The following is a 20,834-nucleotide window of genomic DNA, read 5'->3' on the forward strand; positions in this document are numbered from 1 at the left end:
TAGGGTCCTGGGGGCTTGGTGGGGTGCTGAGCAGGGTGTTGGCAGGTTCCCGTAACGGGGCTGTGCAGGCACCAGGGCGTAGCGGTTCTTGGCCTGCACGATGAGCTCCTGGTCAGTGGGCGCACACATGTTCAGGCCGATGGGCAGCATCTTCTTGAGCGTGGCCACAATCAGTGACGTCTGCACAGAGTACCGGTCCCCTCGGCGCTTCTTCTTCGTGCGTTCCTGGTCCGAGCCACCTGACTGTGGGGACATGGGGCTCAGCACCAGCCCGACTCGCAGCCCGACCCCAGGCCCCAGGCCCCAGCCCCAACCTGTGCCATTGTCCACGGCCTGGGCTCCAGCCCGCAGCCTGGGTGCCTGGCATCTCCTCCCCCATCTGAGAGCCCGCATCCATTTCCACCCCAGACCTTGCTGATCTTTCACTTCAGGCCCCCAGCCCTCACCCCAGACCCTCCCAGACCGAGCCTGTGTCCCCAGTTCCCAACCTCTATCCCAAATTCCAGATTTCCCCAAATTCTGGGCCTTTCCCAACCTCTGGCAGTCTTCTCCCAGAATCCCCTAACAACTTTTAGTACGGCACCTCCCCTCCCCCACAACATGCGCAACCCTACACTTGATATCCCAAGAGTGAGGTCCCCAGAATGAAATAAAGATGCAGAACCGTAAAGAGTCTCAAGAGACAAAAGAAGTTGGGAGAAAAAGAGAGACACTGAGAGACTCAGGCAGACAAGGAGACAGGAAGACAGAAGATGTAAGAGAGATCCAGAGAGGTCTGGAAGCAGAAACACGGGGCACAGAGTCCCACAGCCGTGTTCTGGAGCCTTGGGTGCGGACCCAGGGCCAGGGCCACCCCAGTCATGCCAACGAGAAGCCCCAGTGACCAACTTCGGCCGGAGCCACATTCACTCCGGCTCGCAATATGGAGCACGGCCTGTGTGTGAGCCAGACACTGCCGAGACCACATGCAGAGCCCCGGGGCCCCGGGGGCCACCGGCCAGATGCCATCCAAGGCTCAGAAAATAAGACATTTGACTAAGGTCGCACAGCCAACTGCCAAGGGTCAGGATTTGAACCCAAGTCTGCCTGGTTCCGGAGCCCAAGCCTTAAGCCCAACCATGCGCGTGCCTTTCCCACCCCATTCCCATTCCCCGTGACCTCAGACCACAATGCTTCGCTGCTTTGAGGAAAGCTGAGAGATTTTTTTTTTTAAACAAAAGTTAAAAAAAAAAAACAAACGTTAAATTGGCAAAAGCTGAGCGTTGGGAAGGGAATGGGTGGTTGGGGTGGGGATGGGGGAGAGAAGAAGGATGGGGGCTGAAAGCCAAGGGCGAGAGGCAGGGAACAGGGGCAGGAATTTTCTGGAGGGGATGCAGAAGCCAGGGTGTGGGGGAGAAGAGGGAATTAAGCCAAGAGGCATGCGGAAGGTCCCAGACGTGGGGCTGACCTGTACATCTCCCGCCTGCTTCGTCAGGGTGCAGACAAAGACAAGAAGGGTTACCCCGGCCCCTCAGAGAACCCTAGGCCCAACTTCAAGTGGGCCCCACCCCAGCCCCCTTGCCCCAGCCCGACACACAGCCCCTAGCTGGGCATTTCCGGACCCCGAGTGGAAATGGGCGGGTGGGTTTGGTCTTTAGGCCCCTGAAGAGGGCAGTGCTGAGAAGTTAAGGGTAGAGGAGAGGGGGCATATGGGATAATGAGGAGATGGGAGAGGAAGATATTGGGGTGAGGGAAGGAATGGAGGAGGGGAAAGTGGGAGGAGAGGGGAGGAAGGAGGAGAGAAAGGATGAGGCGGGGAGGAGGCAGAGGAGGGAGATGGAGAGGAAGGAGGAGAGGAGAGAGATAGGAGTAGGGTGATGGGGAGGAGAGAGAGGGGGAGGGTGATGGGGAGGGAGAGGAAGGGCATGGGGAAGATGGAGAGGGAAGGGATGGGGAGGAGGGAGAGGAGAGAGAGGCAGGAGGAGAGATAGGGAGGAGGGGGATGGGAGGAGGGGGATGGGAGGAGGGGGATCCAGAGGGAGAGGAAGGGCATGGGGAAGAGGGAGAGGAGAGATAGGGAGGAGGGGGATAGGAGGAGGGGGATAGGGAGTGAGATGAGGAGGAGGGAGATGGGGAGGAGGGAGGAGATGGAGGAAGAAGAGAGAAATGGGGGGAAGGGAAAAGACAGAGGAGGAGGGAGGAGATGAGGCAGGGGGGAGATGGGGTGCTGTGATGGCTGCGGGCACGTGGCCAGGGCAGGGAAGGCTAGCTGGTGAAGGGGTTAGGTGGGAAGGCCTGGAGGGTGCTCCCGCCCTCCCTGCTACGTGCTCTCAGAGCAAAGCACCCACCTTGGCCATTTTGCTCTTGTTGTCAGCGGTCAGAAATGACATGTTGTTGATCTCATTCTGGACCACAAAGTTCTGCTCCTCACGCTTAAAGTTCTGGTGGGGGAGGCAGTGTCAGGATCAGACGGGGCAGTGAGGGTCATGGGAAGGAGGGCCAGGGCGGACGGGGACTCACGTGGGACTTGGACCAGTAGATGAAGATCTCGCCCACCATCCTGAACAGCTCCTCGGCGCTGGGGTTGGGCTCCGTCAGCCAGTGCGCCCTGGGTGGGCAGGGAAGGGGCCGGTGAGGGATGGGGTCAGGGCCCCCCAGGAGAGGACGCCACACACAGAGCCCTCAGGGGAGGGGATGGGGGGACTGGAGATTCCAACGGGAGGGATGGGATGGAGTTTTCTCGGGTAAGCTGGCCATTCAGATGATCTAAACATCTTACCCATTCCTTTAAAAAAAGGAAGTCCTTTTTTCTATCTCTAACCTTTTTATTGAAGTATAACATAAAGTGTCAGCTTGATGGTTATCACAAAGTGAACACACTGGTGTAACCACCACCCAAGTCAAAAAATAGGGGCGCCTGGGTGGCTCAGTCAGTTAAGCGTCCGACTTCAGCTCGGGTCATGATCTTGCAGTTTGTGAGATCGAGCTCCAAGTCGGGCTCTGTGCTGACAGCTCAGAGCCTGGAGCCTGCTTCGGATTCTGTGTCTCCCTCTCTCTCTCTCTGCCCCTCCCCTGCTTGTGCTCTCTCTCAAAAATAATAAACATTAAAAAAAGTATACGGGAATGCAAGCTGGTACAGCTACTCTGGAAAACAGTATGGAGTTTCCTCAAAAAACTAAAAAGAGAACTACCCTACGACCCAGCAACTGCACTACTGGGCATTTATCCACGGGATACAGGTGTGCTGTTTTGAAGGGACACATGCACCCCCATGTTTACAGCAGCACTATCGACAGTAGCCAAAGTATGGAAAGAGCCCAAATGTCCACTGATGGATGAATGGATAAAGAAGATGCGGTATGTATGTATGTGTATATATACGTATATATATATACGTATATATATACGTATATATATATAACGGAGTATTACCTGGGAATCAAAAAGAATGAAATCTTGCCATTTGCAACAACGTGGATGGAACTGGAGGGTATTATGCTAAGTGAAATTAGTCAGAGAAAGACAAAAATCATATGACTTCACTCATATGAGGACTTTAAGAGACAAAACAGATGAACATAAGGGAAGGGAAACAAAAATAACATAAAAACAGGGAGGGGGACAAAGCATAAGAGACTCATAAATATGGAGAACAAACAGAGGGTTGCTGGAGGGGGTGTGGGAGGGGGGATGGGCTAAATGGGTGCGGGGCACTAAGCAATCCTAAAATCATTGTTGCACTATATGCTAATTTGGATATACATTAAAAAAAAAGAAATAAAAAAAAAAAAGAAATAGAACATTTCCAGGGTCCAGAAGTATCTTCACGCCCCTCCCAGCCACTCCTTTTTCCCTCCACTTGAATGACCCTTATGCTGACCATGGATTATTTTTGTCTGCTCTTGAACGTTACATGAATAGATGTAATAGGTACTCTATTTTTATTTTTCCTGGCTTCCTTCGACCTGACATTTGTGACATTCATCCACATCGTTGTATCCTGCAATAATTTGTTCATTTTCATCGCCGTGTAGTATTCCACGGTGGGAATGCGCCACAATTTATTTGTTCAAACTCTCCGATGCGGTGCACGGACTCCTGGGAACCTACACTACAGCAATACACCCCGTCATGAGTGTGAAGAGGGGTGTGCATGGGTGTATACAACATTCCTACCAATGCTTCCCATTTCTGCTCCCGTGACAGGCATAGCTAATCAATCAGAGCCCCCTTTCTTACAAAGCCCTGATGCAACCTGAAAATCTTTTCAACCAGGATGGAACTAGGAGTTGAAACATATTCACTATCCCTGGATTAGGCTGCCCCTAGGAGTTAATGATTCTCTGAACCCTGCTTCTGATTTTAGGGAGATGTTAGCAATTGGTTGATACCTGTTCTTGCTTTTGACTTAAAATTTTTTTTTTTTATTTTTGAGAGAGAGAGAGAGCATGAGTGGGGCAGGGGGGTGCACAGAGAGAGGGGAACAGAGGATCAGAAGCAGGCTCCAGGCTCTGAGCTGTCAGCACAGAGCCTGACACAGGACTCGAACTCATGAACCGTGAGTTCATGACCTGAGCCAAAGTCGGACACTTTTAACTGACTGAGCCACCCGGGTGCCCCTGCTATTGACTTAAAAAAATTTTTTTTTAATTTTTGAGAGAGAGAGAGCATGAGTGGCGGTGGGGGGGCAGAGAGAGAGGGACAGAGCATCCGAAGCGGGCTCTGCACCGACAGCAGCGAACCGGATGCAGGGCTTGAACCCACAAACTGCAAGATCATGACCTGAGCTGAAGTTGGATGCTCAATGGGCTGAACCACCCAGGTGCCGCACCTGCTCTTGCTTCTCCTAAAGGCCTGTTTCTGAGGAAAGTCCGGCTGGCCAGATCTGGACCGTCTTCGTTTCCCCTCAGTGACGGAGGAAGGCCTGACCATTGGGCCTAACTGCGCGAATCAGCCCCATCCACCCAAGCCCAGAGGCGGCCTCGTGGGGGCTCGGCCTCAGGAGGTGTGAAGGAGAAGAAGGGGAGCAGACACCCGCGGGCTGGATTTTGTGGGGCCAGAGGCAATGGGGGGGGGTGGTCAGAAGGTTGGGGGGGTGGGTGAGAGCTGGAAAAAGTTTATAGTAACTCAGAAGGTGACGGGTCAGATGGGGCTCCGGGAAGCCCAAGGTCAGGCTGAATGTGCACGGGGACGGCGGGGACTCGCTGACCTGTTGTTGTCCACGTAGCGGATGAGCAGCGGGTAGAGGGCGTACAGGTCCCGGCAGAGCACAGAGAACTCATCCCGCACCAGGAGCTCGCCCTCCTGGGCCTCCGCCTTGGCCTCCAGGCGCAGCTGCTCCTCCTCGGCCACCACCTTCCCCGCCCGCTTGCGCAGCCGCCCGATGGTGGGGATGAAGTGTGAATGCAGCAGCTCCGGCCGGGCCCGGCTCACGATGGGCTGGGCGAACACTGCAGGGGCGAGGCGGACGGAGGGGCACGTGCTGCCGGCCAGCCTCTAACTCCAGCACCTGACCTATGACCTTGGATCCCATGCCTGAGCTCGGGCCCTGACCTCTGACACAGCCCCTGACGCCTGGTCCCAATCACAGCCCTTGACCTGAACCTGTGACGCCAGCCACCTCTGACCCCCCTGTGACCGACTCATAATCTGATAGCTTACCTTGGCCTATGACCTCTCACCCTAATCTTTGACCTGTGACCTAGCCCCTACCCAAACTCTTACCTCACTGTGTGATTTCTGACTATGACCCCTGGTTTCTTACCCCAGCCTCTGACCTCTGACCCCGGCCTCTGAGCCCAGCCCCCAAGCTCTAGGTTGGCCCAGAGCCAACTCTGTTTCTGACAGAGAACTTCTGAACCAGGAATCCCATCCCTTTAAAGACTCATTTCTTGACCTCTGACCTACAAACCCCTCCGTATCAGGGCCCCTGATGCGTGACCTGGTTCTCTGACCCTCTGTATAAGGAACCCAGGCCTCTGACCCAATTCCTAACCCTCTCCAAGTCTCTAGCAATTCAGAATCCGGCCTGGAGGACTTCCAGGAACCATCCATCCACCCCAGACCCTGAGAACCCGAGATTCTGACCGCTTGTGATGACTCCTCGCCTTCTGAGCCTGAGAAAACCTGGACTCTGACTCCTGCCAACTCCCAGGAAAACACAGACCCTGGGGATCTCCCTCTCAGACCATGAGATCAAAGGGCCCGAGCCCCAGGACGCTTCGGCCCCAGTCCTCAGGAGCCTGGTGCCCCCCCAGACCCACCGGCGAGCCGCTTCATCCACGACGCCTCGTCAATGCCCAGGTTGTTGACGATGATTCGCAGGATATTCCCCAGCAGGGAGTTGAGGTGGTCAGAGGTGACAGCTGTGCAGGGCGGGGGCGCCCCCGCGGGCAGGGCGGGCGGGGGGGCCTCGGGCCCGCGCTCCCACCAGCGCGGCAGGTAGCTGCACAGCATGGGCAGCGTGATCTCGATGACGTGCGGCATCTCTGTATAGCGGGCCCCCGACTCGGCCAGCCCCCCGATGTCCGCCATGAGCCGCTCCAGCACCGGGATGTCAGGACACATCTCCTCCACGCTGTTGGGGAGCCCCAGGACTGGGGTGCACAGAGGGGTCAGGGCATTCCAACCCATCACTCCCAGACCTCGGTGTCCCCACCACAAACCCGGGCCCCGACGGGCTCCAGAATCCTCCAGTCTGGAGTGCCCCCAACCTGGGGAATCCTCAGCCCTCGGAGCCCCCCCAAAGCGGGCCCTCCCCCGGGCCCGTGCTGGGTAGGACGTTTCCTCACACCCGCCCCAGCCCCACACCACTTACTGGCCCGCTCCCGGGGAGACTTGGTGGTGTACACGGAGCAGGCGTTATACTCGTTCAGCTGAGGCTCCAGGAACGCCACCGGCATGGCCGCTGCCAGGCGGGCCAGGCACTCCCCGAGGGCCGGCCGCAGCCTGGAAGAGGGGGCTGCTTGGTTCTGACACGCCCCCCCCCCTCCCCGGTGCTGCGTCCCAGCCTCCGTCTCCATAGGAGTGCGTCTCCCCTGAACTCTCTGGAGCCCAGCCGTCCACCCAAAGCACGAACGTGGCCTTTTCCCTGGGTTCTCATGTGCCCTCTCGCTCTAACTGGTGATCCCAGCTCAGGAGAGCCCACCCACACGGGCACTGCCAGGGCCCCTCCTCGGTGCCCCCAGCGTGCTGTGGCTCCTGTGTACCACCCTCACTTCTGCGTGCCTCCTGCCGGGGCAAGCTTGCACCCCGGCAAGGAGCCACCTGCCATCCTGGCCAGCAGGCGCCTGGGGCCGATCGGGCTTCCTTCACTGGTCTTCCCCCGAGTGCCCTCAAGTGGCCACCTCGGTGAACTGCAGCTGCCGCCGAGCATGTCCGTCGTGGAAGACTGCTCATTTCTGTTTTTCACCCACCCCCATCTTCTCCTGCTCCTTCCTTCCCCCATCCCCCCAGCACCCACCCCAGCCCCAAACTATGGCTCTCTCTCCTTACTTTTCCACGTAAGGGTTCCTGGTGGTTCCCAGAGAGTAGATACTGCACAGCGTTCGGTAGCAAGAGACCTGGACATCATCCACTGAGAGAGAGAGGGAGGGTGAGGGTGGGGGAAGCACCCACCATCTCCGTCCTCCCCCGCCCTCCTCCCTCACCTCCAAATACTGGGTAAGAGCTGGGCAGTCGAGAGCCGGCCTGCCATTTACCAGTTTTGTGACTTGAGCAAAGTGCCAACACTCTCTTGGCCTCAGTTTCCCTATCTGTAAAATGGGGATACCTACAGTATCTTCCTCATGGGGTGGTTGTAAGGATCCAAAGATTAATGCTTGGAAACCAGTTGGAAGAGGGCACACAACAGGCACTCAGTAAAGGCTGTTCTTTCCTTGGAGGGGAGTCATGGATCTCTTTGATGATAGCGATGGACACTCTCCAGAAAAATGCAAACATCCAACCCTGACGATAATTTTAGGTCATCCCCCTGCCGACCCCCAGAAGACCAGGTTAGGAACCTCAGCAACTTTACAAATGTCTCGAGATAAAAAGAGGGCAAGGGGGCAGTTCTAGATTGAAGAGACTACGTGGACATAACAACCAAATGCAAGGAAAAAAACCTGACTGGATTCTGAATTTTTTTTTTTTTAAATCAAAGACATTTTGAGAGTAATGAGGGAAATTCAAGCACAGTCGGGTTAGGTGGTGATAATGATATTGTGATTACATGACAGACAGAAGGTTCTCATTCCAGGAGGTGCAGACTCAGTATTTAGGGATGAGGTGTCACGGTCTGTGGAACTCACATTCTAAAGTTCAACAAAAAGGTCTGCAAATACTTTTGCTCATAAAGTGAAAGGTTAAGCAAATGGGGCAAATTGTGAACAATTCTCTTCTTCTGGCTCTTCTGGACACTTTAAAATTCTCTAAACAGGGGCACCTGGGTGGCTCAGCCGGTTGCGCGTCCGGCTTAGGCTCAGGTCATGATCTCTCAGTCTGTGAGTTCGAGCCCCGTGTCGGGCTCTGGGCTGACAGCTCGGAGCCTGGAGCCTGCTTCGGATTCTGTGTCTCCCTCTCTCTGTGCCCTACCCCACTCACTCTCTGTCTGTCTCTCCCTCTCAAAAATAAATAAACATTAAAAAAAAATTTTAATTCTCTGAACAAAATGTGAGGGTGGGGGAAGAGCCCCAACCACGTTCAACTTTTCTTACTTTTGGCAAAAGGTTCTAATTTCAAAGAAACGGTGAACTGAGACATGGCTCAGCATCCGCCAATCCCCACGGCCCGTGGCCTGCTGGCCCGTCCTGGACACCTTCCCAGGGTGTTCCCTGGGCCCCTTGGCCCAATGGACCTTGGCATCTCCCCCAGATTCGTTACTGCTCCCAGTCCCTGTATCCTGGAGGCCCCACTATCCGAGTGTCACAGGCCGGGGCCTTGGGCTTCACTCTGGATACCTCCCCTCCACCGCCCATCTCCTCGGCCTCCTGAACATCTCTCCCACCAGCCCCCCCTGCCGTCCTTCCCCCGCCCCCCACAGTCCAGACCACATCTCATAAGGCTCTTTGTTTGAGGACCTGACACTCCACGGGTGTTGCATCTTGCCTGTGTCTAACACACTGTGCACATTGTGTTCCCAGATCCCAGGCTGGGTCACACAACACGTGTGCCATTTGGTAGCAGAAAAACGGCAGACGCTGCTAATAGACTCCCAATATCTGCTCTTAACTTTGCTCTTTAGGAACAGACCTCCAATGTTTAGCTGGACACGTGACCTCCCAGAATAAAGGCTACTTTCCCAGCCCCCCTTGCGGTGACATGTGGCCGCATGCTGAATTCTGGCCAGCGAGACGGATGTAAGCAGGACTGACACAGACCACATCTAGGTCGTTCTTGTAAAAGAATTGCAGTGCCCTCCTCTTTGCTTCCTCTCTCCTCTTACAGACTAGAATGGGGATGTAATGAACGCCGTGCCATCCGGGACCCTGCGGATAAAGGCAGTATTTCCAAGATGGCAGGGTAACAAGATGGAGGGAGCCTGGGCTTCTGACATGGTGATGCACTCACAAGTAGGCTCTTACATGAGAAAGAAACACACCCCTTTCTTGTTTAAGCTACAGTGACTTAGGGTCTTTTGTTAGAAGCTGCTGAACTCAGGGGTCTCTGGGTGGCTCGGTTGGTTAAGCGTCTGACTTCAGATCAGGTCATGATCTCACGGTTCATGGGTTCGAGCTCTGCGTCGGGCTCTGCGCTGACAGCTGGGAGCCTGAAGCCTGCTTCGGATTCTGTGTCTCCCTCTGTCTCTCCCCTCCCTTGCTCACATTCGGTCTCTGTCTCTCAAAATAAATAAACGTTAAAAAAAAAAAAAAGCTGCTGAACTTATATCCTCATTAACTCATTCTGTCTCATGAACTCATTCTGTTACCTACCAATTCACTGAATGCACACTCAAGACACCTGGGGATTCTGTCGGGCACACGGGGATGGCTGGTGTCAGCAGAATCGCACCCCACCCCCGGCCCCAGCCCTGCCCTTGGGGTCAGGGGTCCTTACGGATAACATCGTCTCCGAACTGGTGCTGGGCGATGTGCTGGAAAAGCGTGGTGAGGACCGGCAGCAGGGCCACCGTGGTGTAGGTGAGGTTCTGGCCCACACCCTTCACCTGCGTGCGTGCTTGGGACACCTTGCCCAGACGAAGGTTCTCCACCATCTTCTCGATGTCCTCTGAGGCGCTCTCAAAGAAGGAGCGGAGGCCGGCCTTCACGATCTCGGGGCCTGACTTCATCACCGTCCTAGGAGGGAAGCCAGGGCGCGCCAGTTCTAGAATCCGAGATTCGGGATTTCAGGAGGTCAAGGAGAACAGGGGTTTGGGGCGGGGGTGGCCACCAGGCCCCATACCTGGCATCCAGGGAGCGTGCCAGGATGTGAAGACAGTTGACCACAGCTGGGGCATCCGTCCCTGGGGAAGGGAGACGGGAGAGGGTGAAGGAAGGGCTACAAGGGCAGCGCCTTCCCCTACATCCACCTCCCCCCCGCCCCACCTCCACCCGGACCCCCACAGGACCTGGTCCTTCCCCCAACCCGCTCTGCCTGCACCTCCCCCATCCCAGCCCTGACCTTCGGGCCATCACTGTCTGAGGATGAGTCTGTGTCCCCACCAGCCTGGGGGCCCCACGAGGGCAGGGCCCAGCGCTGTGCCAGGCACAGCCCTGTCGCTAGGACTACCCAGTCCGTGTCTGGGTCCAGAGGAACAACACGGTGGAGGTTGTTCAAACTGAGGCCTGAACCGGGAGCTGTTTCTTCAGGGTGGGGTTGGAGATTGCAGGGAGAGAGGGAAGGTTAGAGAGAAGAACCGGGGGCGGGGAGCTACTTACCAAAGAGAGAAACTCGGTGCCGCACAAGAGCCGCAAGCTTGCAGAAGAGGCTGAAGAAAGAAAGGGACATAAGGACGGGGGAAACAGACAGTGAGGACACCACGGGGCAAGGACAGCAGCGGCACAGTTAGGGACAGGGACAGAGGGACAGAAGACACAGCCAGGAGGACATAGGACGGTGGAGAAGAGAACGAAGGTGACAGGGAGGGTGGGGAAGGGGCAGAGAGATGAGCAAGCTTGAGAGTAACGGGCAGACACGGGGGTGCTGGCGGGTGGGGAGGCTGGTCTGCCTTTCTGACAGGGCGACCAGTTCGTCCCATTTGCCTGAAAGTCCTACATCCTGGGAGACCCCTCGGTCCTGGGCACAAGAGGACAGGGAGTCACCCTCACCCTTCAGTCACCTCTGTAGGTAGAGTGGTCAGTGCCCAACACCCAGGACAGAGCCCATACAGTCCCAGGTTGGGAGGACAGGGTCCAGGATTGCAATCCTGCGAGGTCAGGAGGCGGGGTCAGGGGTCCCAGGGTAGCCCACCTGGTGATCATTTCCTTCTCCTTGTTGGAGGCGTGGCCACCACTGCCCAGCACTTTGGCCGGTGTGGACAGGAAATAGAGGCAGTGGTTGGTGAAATACTGGTTGATCAAAGGGAGCAGGATCTGGGGGTGGGGTGGGGAAGAGACGAGGCGGGCTGGGTGAAGGGGGACTGGGTGAAGGGGCCCACCAGTCCCCAGCCCCCTCCGGCTTCTCAGTCCACCTCTCACCTTGGCAAAGAATTTAATCTCCTGTTCGTGGGGGGACTTTTCCACTCGTCCGCTGCTGACCACAGCCTCTGGTGGCGGAGGGAAAAGAGAGGTGATGGTGGGTTCAAGGCTGGGGAACTCAGAAGGTGCCTAGGGAGGGAGGGGACTTGAGGGTTAAGGGAGGAAAAGATGGGAGATTAATGCTTGGTATAAAGCCACCTCTGTTGGCTTTGAGGTAAACCTGTCTCTCCTGTCTTTCCTGTGTTTCCCCCTAACTCCTTGATCAAGCCCTTCCTGCGGCTGAAAATGGGGAAGAGGATAAACTAGGATGGAGTAAGGTCATGGAACATCCGCTTCCTCACCAGCCCTCTTCTTCCTGAACTTCAGTACTTGGCACTGAGTCAATGTGGAATGAATGAATGAATGAATGAATGAATGAAACAAGAAGTCAATGTTGGCAGACTAGAATTAATTTTAAAGCAGAAGTCAATTTCAGGTAGTAATAACAGTGAGAGTAATAATTAATGATAATGATAACGCTAATAATGTCCCTGGCCCTCGCACGATCTCTTCCCAACTTGGAGGACTGTACAGTTGGTCCCCTCCTTCATTTTACAGATGAGGGAACTGAGATGAAATAACTCAGCCCAGGTCACCCAGCAAGAACAGGACAGAACTGTGACTGGTTACGGTGGACAGATGGGGAAACCGAGGCACAGAGAGGAGAGGGGGTTGCCGAGAGGCGCTCGGCGTGGAGGATCAGCATGTGGGATTCGGGGCGAGGTGTGTGAGTGCGTCCTGCTGTGCCACTCATCTGAGGGGGCCTGGGGGGCCGGGGGGGGGCTCTCAGGGGGAATGTTGGGATCTCTGGGGGAAGCTGGGAGGGATTCTAGGGGCCGGCTGTGATTCTTAGTGGGGTGTAAGAGGCACGTATGGGGCACACCAACAGCCTCCATCCCCAAAAGAGACCCAGAATCTGCCCAGTCCTCACCCTCTTTGGTCCCTACGCCCACAGTCGGTCCCTAATGCAGCCAAGGGGAGTCTGTGAACACGTGGAGCAGGTCAGGGGTCTCTCCTGCTCAGAACCCTCCCATGGTGCTATTCCACTTGGGGTAAAGAGCCACAGTGCTCCCCATGCCTGCAAAGCCCTACGTGATCTGCCCCGTCTCCTCCCGCTGTCCGCACTCAGTCACTCTGCTTCAGCCAGTTGGGCCTCCTGTTTCCCCAGGGACTTCTCAGAACCTTCACACCGGCTGTTCCTCTGCCTGGAATACTCTCCTCAGATAGATGGCCAGCCCCCTCCCAGCTCCCTCGAGGTCTTCCCAATTACTCTATTTAAAATTTAAAGGGCTCCGCTCCCCCAACCCCCCCCCCCCACCACCACTCCCAGTCTTCCTTAGCTGGTTCTAGTGTATTCTTCTTCCCCAAACACTAACTGCCTTCTGAAAACTCAAGGTATCTGACGTTAATCGTCTGAAGGCACCACAGGAATGTAAACGCTGGAGGACAAGGACCTTTGTCTCGTTCACTGCGGTGGTCTCAACACCTGGAAGGAACAGCGTCCGGCACAATAACGAGGTGAGGGGAGGGAAGGAGAAACGCATGCGCCGGGTCCTTGGGTGAACCTGTAGGTGTGGCAGGCATGGGGAGGGACTCCCCCGTACCCAGGTGGGCGATAAACTCCTGGGAAATGTCCATCCAGCGCAGCAACTGCTGCAGGAAGCCAAAGGCGAACCGTTTCTCGATGGAAGACGTGTCCAGCTCCATGTCCTTAAGGCCTCTGCGTGGACAGGCAGAGAGGGGTCAGCCCTGTTCCCCGCTCCTCTCCAGTTCCCCTCTGCTTTCCTACGGCCGGCCGCTGCAGGCTTCTGCCCCACGCCAGGTCCCCCTCGAGCTCCTAGCCGTTCCCTGGCCCCGCCTCTCCTCCTCAGGCCCCGCCTCCCCTCAGGCCCCGCCCTCTTAGCCTCCTGTCATCCCCGGCCTTGCCTCTCCTCCCAGGCCTAGCCCCTCCCCTCTCTGGCCCCAAACAGTCCCCCAGGCCCCGCCCTCTTAGCCTCCTCCCCTCCCAGGTCCTAACTCTTCTCCCGAGGCCCCACCCTCCCGGCCCCCAACTCTCTGACCTTGCTCCCCGCTCCGAGGAGGCCCCCCCCCCCATCTTGGCTTCCTCTCCCTGGCCCCTCCCCCACTCTCCAGGGCCCACCCTCGTAGCCACCTCCTTTCTCTGGCCCCACCTCTGCTCTCCGGGCCCCACCCCTCTCAGCCACCTCCCTTCCCTGGCTCCGCCGCTTTACCCCAGCCCAGCTTTTCCCAGTTTTGGCCTGGCTCGTTCCTCTCACATTCCCCGCCCCTCCCTGGCCGGGCTTGCAGCCCACGTGCCTGGTGACAGCATAGCCGTTCATCTGCAGGAACTTTAGCAGTTCCTGGGCCTTCTCTCGGTCTCGTGCCTTCTCCTTGGCTGTCAGTGTGTCGTACGGGACCAGCAGGGGGTGGGTCCCACCACCTGGAGCCGCAAAGACCAGAAATCAGAGGACTGGGGAGACCCAGGCCACTCTCACTGAAGTGGTTCTTGCTGCTGAGAGCACGCATAATTAGAGTAATAAAAACAGAGGTAAGGGAACCGAATCATGGCTTTCAGAGGATCGTCATATGCTCGCCACAGCCCTATGGTAGTAGATGTTGTTATTATCGGGGGTGGCGAAAGCAATGGTTCAAAGTCACACAACTCTAACTTAAGCCCTTGGGACTCTGGAGTTAGGGGACTTCGGTGAAGAGGGGCCTGTGCGGGGATGGGACGGACGCTCTCACCCTTGGCCTCCAGCTCCTGCTTCTTCTTCCGCCCCCACGTGTTGTGGTAATTTTCCGCCAGTTGTTCTGCCATGGCCTGGAATGGACGAAAGAGTCAAGGCCCGGACTCAGAGGATGTCCTTCTCAACCCCAACAAACACCTCCATGCCTCTAGATAAAGGATCAGGGGTTTCACCTGCAGCTCCCGGGACAGGGTAACTCCGCTGAGGTCCGGGGGCTGGGGGTTGTAGCCTTCTCGCGGATCATAAGTCTGGGAGGATGAGGGAGAAATGGGGGTGCTTGATGGACTAGCAGGAAGTCCGGGCCCCAACACAGTTTACCTCCTCCACTGGCCCTAGACCCCTGCTCTTCGCCTCCCCCCCCCCCCCCCCATAAGGCCCTGTCGCTAAGTCACGCCCTCCTCTCCTCTGCCCTTCGCAGTTCTTCAGACCCACGCCCACTCCCTTCCCAGATCTCTCAGCCTTGGCGGACATCTGGCTCCGGGCCCCCAAGATTTCCCTGACCCCCGCCCCCCCTCCCCCCACGTCCTTTCCTTGGCCCTTCTCCCTTTTCAACCCCACCTCCCGCCTGGCCCCACACTCTCCTGGCCCCGCCCCCGCCGCTCACCACCTCCCATGACCCCGCCCTCTGCCCCGGCCCCGCCCCCACCTGGGCACTTTGGGATATCTTCCGCGTTTTCTTCTTTTCTGTCTTCTCCTCTTCTCCCTCCCTGGCCTTCTCTATCGTCCATTCCCAAGCAATCATGGCCTTCAAGGACTCCTTGATGGGCCAACGGTAAATCTCTTTGTCCTGGGGTGGACAGGAAGGCGTGGAGGTGGTGAGATGGCATGGGAGGGAGGTAGAGGGAGGAGTCCCTGCCTCAGCCTTACTGGCCTCCAGTGTCCTAAGAAGTGGAAAGCCTCGACTACGTGGCTAGGAGGAAGTGGTCCAGCTCCGATTCGAACTCCGGTCTCTTACCTGCTCTGTAACAGAGGCTCCCAAACAAAACTCTCATGATCTCATTTTACTCTGGAGATTCCGAGAAGTTAAATGGCACAGTCAAGGAATCAAATCCAGTCTGACTCTTTCTAAGAGAAGGAACACTAGAAGTCCGGGGTCTGGGGAGGCAGCCACGTTTGAGGGAGGGCAAAGTCCATGCATGCGGAGCCCTAACCCGCAGCCCCAGCTAGATCCAAGCTGATGAAGCTGCCTCACTCCTCTCTGAACGCTTGAATTTGGAGGTTTCATTTTGGACCCTCAGCATTGGGCCCTGAGATTTGCTCACCTTCTCTGAAAAGGTCTTATAGGGCCTCAGCATGGGGTGGGTCTTCAGTTCCTCATCTATGTTCTCCCCATAGGACCAGTTGTTCTGGATCTGGAGGTGGAGAGGGGACAGGTTGCACCACCATGGAGGTGGGGGCAGGGGGCAGGATGAGGAGGAGAGGGCAGCCCAGGAGACGCAGAGGGGAAACCCTGGAGGGGCGGAGGGCTCTGGAAGAGGCTTTGGGGTCTCAGAAGAGTTTGGGGTCCCAGGGAAATCTGGGGCCTCAGGGAAGACCTGGGTCTGGGGTGGGGGGGGCAGGTGGGGTCTTGAGAAAGGCTGGCAGGAACGGGGGCTGCTGGGGGGTGAGGGAGGACCCTGACGCCAACCTTGTCGAAGGCCCACTTCTCATGTGTGTACTCCGCAAACTTGTTGATGAAGGAGTCCAGCTTCTCCGGGATGATCACACTATTAGGGGGGATAGGGTGGGCAGATGTTAGCGCTGGCCCATCCTTCCATGTCCAAATCCTTCTCCCTCTCCCGGTCCCCAGTCCCCACCCCGCTCCTGCCCCCAGGCCTCCTCACTTGAGGGTCTCCACGGGCCGAGGGTCAAAGTTGCCTTCAGCATCCACCGTGGCCTTTTTCTCGGCCTTGGATGAATATGAGGCGTCCACGTAGTCAGGGGGCAGGGCCCCTGCGATGGCGCACAGACAGGGCATGGCCATGCGGTACAGCTCTGGATCATACTTCTGGGGATGCCGGGGGGGGGGGGTCACTGCAGGCCTGGCTGGGCCTTCAAATCCTGGAGCCCTAGGGCCTCAAACTCACCCCTCTACTAATCAACCCCTCTTCCCTGAGCCCCCAGACATCAGTTATGGTCTCTCTCCCTGAAACCCAAACCTCAGCCCACCTGGACCCTCCAAACCACCCCGGCATCACCCCTCTCCAAGCCCCCAGACTAGCGCCCATCGCCTCTTCTGTAACAGCCAAACCAGAGACCCAACTCCTAGATTCTCCTGGATCCAAACCTGCAGAACTAGCTCCCTCCCTAAACCCTCGAATTGGTAATTTCATTCTGGACCCCCCCACTTTGGCCCCCAAGCCCTCCAAGCAGGCTCCTTTAGGCGCCCCCCCCCCACGTGCCCGGACCTTGTGGGCCAGTGAGTCAAAGATGCCCCAGAAGAGTTTACGAGTGAGGTGCAGCTCTTCCTCTGAGGTGACCCCGAAGCTAGCCCAGCCTGTGGGGAGGCAGTAATACTTCCAGCAGCGCTCATAGTGGTTGGTGAGGAGCTGGGTGGGAGCAAGAGGGCAACACACAAATGAGGGGCGCGTAGTAGGTGGCCGGCAAAAGCAAAGCCAAGGAGGCCGGGGCTTTTAAATTATGAAGGGGACGTGGGTCATGCAGGTACTAAGGGAAAGTGCTTATTGGGGGGTGGTCTGGGGCCGTTTATGATAATTCAGTGCTCTAACGTGGAGTCAGGATAGGCATTGGGCCAGGGCCGGGTTTGTCTGGTGTCGTTTTACACAAGTAAGTATGTTAAGATTAATCCCCGGGTAGGGTTGTGTGCAAACGGACGTATGGACAGAGTGATCTGCGCTTCTGTGAATTACCATGGCGGGCAAATACACGCAGAGCCCCATGCAAATATATGGTGATTGGGAAGAGGACCTCCACATCCAATAGGCAAATCTGAAATGGGGGTTGATTCAGATGTATTGTGTAAATCAGCCCAGACAAGGGGTGTCTCCTTATGCAAACCAGCATGCAAACGAAAAAACTAACAGGAAAGACTGCGAGTATTCAGAGTAGCTGTGGTGCTATGCATTCAGATGAATGCACTCGTTGGAAAAGCCTAAGGCTGGTGGTCTGGGCGTGCGAGTAAGCGCGCTGATCAGGAAAAGCGGTGTGCTCTTGCAAAGACGTGCTAATCTAGGCGAGGACTGGCTCACTGTGAGGCAAATTAAACGCTAAGGAGGGAGCGTTAGAGGCCCCGACGACGCCAAGCGACCGTCCTGGAAATCCTAGTACGGCAATGAGAACGCCTCAGAGGTTTCCGTGGGGACGCCGCCCTCGCTTGGCCGGTTAACGGGGCCGGGCGGTGCGTCACAAAAGAGCCCCGAGGCGGCCCGAGGGCGGCGCACGCCGGAGAGGGCTCGCCCTCACTCACCTTGAGCGGCATCTTGGCGAACTCGTTAAGGATGGGCACGTCGAACACCAGGCGCCGCAGCAGGTGCTGCAGCATGGACGGGCGGATGTACCTGCGGAGACAGGCGCGGGGCGGTGGGGGTCTCGCCCCCAGGCCGGCCGCCCCCCGCGGGCCCGCCCCCGCCCCCCGGCCCCGCCCCACCTGCAGAGCGACATGAGACATTCCTCGATGACGTCGCGCTGCGCCTTGGTGAGCGAGCGGCCGCGGGACAGGCGGTACACCGTGTGAAGCATGGAGTCCACCATGATGGCGCGGTGCTCGGTCCCCGCGAAGAGCGGCGCACACTTGGTGATGAGCGGCAGCACCGCCAGGCACAGGTAGCGGTTCAGCGCCAGCGCCATCTCCGTGGTGCTGAAAGTGGCCTGGGGAGCAGAGCGGGGGGGTGGGGGGGGTGGGTGGGTGGGGGAGGCTCAGGCCCGCTTCGCGCCCCTGGCTTCGGATCTTCCCCCCCACACCTGCTCCTCCCAGTCTCTATGATCTCTTGGAACCATGCAAATTTTCAAACCCACCGCAGCCGAGGCACCAAGTAGTGAGCCCTCGTTACCCAGAGTAGACAGCCCTGCACACAAAGTTCTGCATGCTTCTGTCCTCTCCCTCACCCTTTTTCCTGTGATACTTTTATACAACCCCAGCCATTTACCACTCCACCCATAGATATTCAGCTTTGTGTCTCCATTCAGACACCTGCTTCCGTTTAACACCCCACGCTGCCGTTTTCGCACCTAACAGAGTTAACAGTCGCGTAAAGTCCTTCCCCAACTTTCTCCAAGTGTCTCACTTGTAGCCGGGATTGTTTGGATCAGGGCACCAGGAAGGCCCCCCTACCGCATTTGGCTGCTGGGTCTCAGGTCTTTTCATCTGTAACGGTCTCTCCTTTCCTCCTCTTTTCAATGCTATTTATTTGCCAGAAAAACTGGATCATTTATCCACGGAGTTTCCCATACTTTGGTCTGGGCTGGTCACGTCCACTCACTGTCTCCAATGCCTCACCTGCCAGACCCTCGTCAACCCTCGCCAGTAAGGCTTTCACCCCACCGCCTCACTGAAAGTGCTCATCGAGGTCACCAGTGACCTCCATTTGGCCACACCAGTGGTCAGTTCTCAGTCTTCATCTTACTCGGCTTTGTCCCCTACTATTCTCTAACGATATAACTATTAAATATCTATATAACTATTATTGTTGCTGTTGAGCGCAAGTCTTTGTCTCCTTGGTGCTGAGCCATCACCGAGAATGATCATTTCTTAAATAAGAAAGATGAGATGTTGAAGATTTCCACCCACCCTCGCCCAGAACTCAGAGTTCCTCTTGGTTTCATTTTCTGTCTTGATGGGGGGTGGGGAGGGAGGATTCTGATAGGTACACATGCCCAGAACAAACAGAAGCGCTGCCGCTGTGCCCTTGACCATCCTGCACCCTCACGGGCGGCGGGGAGGGTGGCTCGGCAGGGGCGGGGCTGCTCACCGTGTCCAGCGAGGCGGCCGCCCGCATGTCGGGCAGGAACCCCACGTCCAGCACGTGCAGCAGGAAGTCCTGGTTCTCGATGCCATACACCCGGTCCAGGAAGAGCACCATGGATGCCTTGTGGTCCGGCACGAAAGATGCCGACATCTTTGGCTGTACCAGAGCCCCGTCTGCGGGCCACGAGGGCAGGGGGTCAGGGCTGCCCTTCGGCCCCACCCGCTCCCTCCCCAGCCTCCCTTCCTTGCCTAGTCCTGCCCCCTCTGCACCTTTGCCCAGCGTGGGGATCTGCAGCGGGAGGCTGATGATGCCCACAAGGTCATCCAGGGGCACGAGGGAGCGCAGGATGGCGCGGATCCGCAGGGCCTCGCCCTTGCCGGCTTGGATTAGCTGGAAGATGGAAGGGGGCACGTCATCCAGCACCCTCTGCCCCATTTGGTCGTTAGTCCATCCATCCCTTCCTGACCCACCGGCAGGCAGAGCAGGACTCCTCGTGGGGCGAGCTCTCGATCTCCCAGCCCTGACTCCTCTGCTCCTAGTGCTCCTCTACTGAAGCCCCGACTGTCCCCGGCTCTCAGTGCTTGGTCCCCGCCCGCCGCTGGACTGGGAGTTCCGTGAGAGCCAGGCCTAGGGCAGTCTTGGTCACTGGCGTGTCCCCAGGATTGGCTAGCCTAAGACCACCCACATCACGAGAGCTCCGTCAGTGTCGTCAGGTGCCCGACTGAAGAGGTTCGAGGTCGCCCAGGCGTGCCCCTCCCCGTCCCTGGACCTCCAGCTCTCACATGCATCTCCGGCGCACAGCGTCCCAGCAGGTCGATCAAGGCAGCATAGAAGGACATGATGGCGTGTCCCAGGTGCACCCGGCTCTCCTCGGGGGGCTCCTCCCCAAAGCTGCGGAAGGAGGGGGGTGGCGGGTGGGGGAGGCAGCAAGGGGCACGGGGAAGTTGGGCTCTGCCGCTGAGAAGGGGGTGGGAGACTCACTGCTCACGCCGCCGGTCCCTGCGGACGCCCGGGCCATCCCGCGCCGGGTCCTCAGAGATGCGAATGGCCTCTTCGATGGCGGCCAGCAGCCCCGAGCCGCCCTCACCCCGCAGGGCAGGCCCGAAGCACTCGGGCTTGCGGATGAGCAGCCGTACCACCACGTTGGCGTTCTCCTCCACACTCTCACCTGGCGGCTCCGGCGGGTCCGGAGGCCTCATGAGCCGCGGCCCCGGGGACCCTGCCCCGGCAGCCCAGGACCCAGCACCTCAAGGGTTAACCCCGGGCCCCCACTGGCCTCTGGACCCTGCCCCAGCCCGCCTGGAGGAATCCCTGCCGAGCCAGGACAGGGACCACACCCTGAGGGAGGCTGGCTGGGTCGGGGACCCCCCCGGCCTCCTGTCCCGCCACCGCCAACTCCTGACTCACCGTTGACGAAGACGGCGAAGCGCAAAAAGTCCAGGTAGCGCTCACCGCCAATAGGGTTCCAGCCGATGTCTGGGTACCCTTTGGCCAGGAGCATGGGGCAGCTTTGAAGGCCACAACCCGCCAGGTAGGACACGACCTGGGAG

At 57.6% G+C, this 20,834-nt stretch overlaps 1 protein-coding gene and 1 long non-coding RNA gene across 5 annotated transcripts in view; one reads left to right on the plus strand and one right to left on the minus strand.

The window, feature by feature from the left end:
- The window catches only part of RYR1 (ryanodine receptor 1), a 117,521-nt gene that overhangs the window by 48,472 nt on the left and 48,215 nt on the right, over positions 1-20,834 (minus strand). For 2 of the 4 annotated variants that reach the window (XM_058707773.1, XM_058707771.1), the window contains exons 43-71: positions 20,692-20,827; positions 20,266-20,452; positions 20,067-20,175; positions 19,554-19,674; positions 19,288-19,457; positions 17,967-18,187; positions 17,787-17,877; positions 16,768-16,908; positions 16,204-16,367; positions 16,008-16,086; positions 15,643-15,732; positions 15,027-15,167; positions 14,554-14,628; positions 14,379-14,454; positions 13,950-14,073; positions 13,238-13,353; positions 11,595-11,662; positions 11,368-11,489; positions 10,836-10,885; positions 10,360-10,420; positions 10,015-10,253; positions 7,474-7,555; positions 6,797-6,927; positions 6,243-6,575; positions 5,189-5,429; positions 2,500-2,587; positions 2,328-2,420; positions 1,448-1,462; positions 73-243 (exon numbers count right to left, since the gene is read on the minus strand). In XM_058707773.1, the coding sequence (XP_058563756.1) occupies positions 73-243; positions 1,448-1,462; positions 2,328-2,420; positions 2,500-2,587; positions 5,189-5,429; positions 6,243-6,575; positions 6,797-6,927; positions 7,474-7,555; positions 10,015-10,253; positions 10,360-10,420; positions 10,836-10,885; positions 11,368-11,489; positions 11,595-11,662; positions 13,238-13,353; positions 13,950-14,073; positions 14,379-14,454; positions 14,554-14,628; positions 15,027-15,167; positions 15,643-15,732; positions 16,008-16,086; positions 16,204-16,367; positions 16,768-16,908; positions 17,787-17,877; positions 17,967-18,187; positions 19,288-19,457; positions 19,554-19,674; positions 20,067-20,175; positions 20,266-20,452; positions 20,692-20,827 (3,735 nt within the window). The remainder of the gene's footprint in view (positions 1-72; positions 244-1,447; positions 1,463-2,327; positions 2,421-2,499; positions 2,588-5,188; positions 5,430-6,242; positions 6,576-6,796; positions 6,928-7,473; positions 7,556-10,014; positions 10,254-10,359; positions 10,421-10,835; positions 10,886-11,367; positions 11,490-11,594; positions 11,663-13,237; positions 13,354-13,949; positions 14,074-14,378; positions 14,455-14,553; positions 14,629-15,026; positions 15,168-15,642; positions 15,733-16,007; positions 16,087-16,203; positions 16,368-16,767; positions 16,909-17,786; positions 17,878-17,966; positions 18,188-19,287; positions 19,458-19,553; positions 19,675-20,066; positions 20,176-20,265; positions 20,453-20,691; positions 20,828-20,834) is intronic. The other 2 variants (XM_058707775.1, XM_058707772.1) reach the window with 1 other exon arrangement.
- LOC131499648 (uncharacterized) lies at positions 18,062-19,002 on the plus strand. Its single transcript, XR_009255993.1, has 2 exons — positions 18,062-18,142; positions 18,734-19,002. It is a non-coding gene; the product is annotated as an uncharacterized LOC131499648 (long non-coding RNA).

The sequence above is a fragment of the Neofelis nebulosa genome, chromosome 17 (assembly GCF_028018385.1).
Source record: "Neofelis nebulosa isolate mNeoNeb1 chromosome 17, mNeoNeb1.pri, whole genome shotgun sequence".
Lineage (NCBI taxonomy): Eukaryota > Metazoa > Chordata > Mammalia > Carnivora > Felidae > Neofelis > Neofelis nebulosa.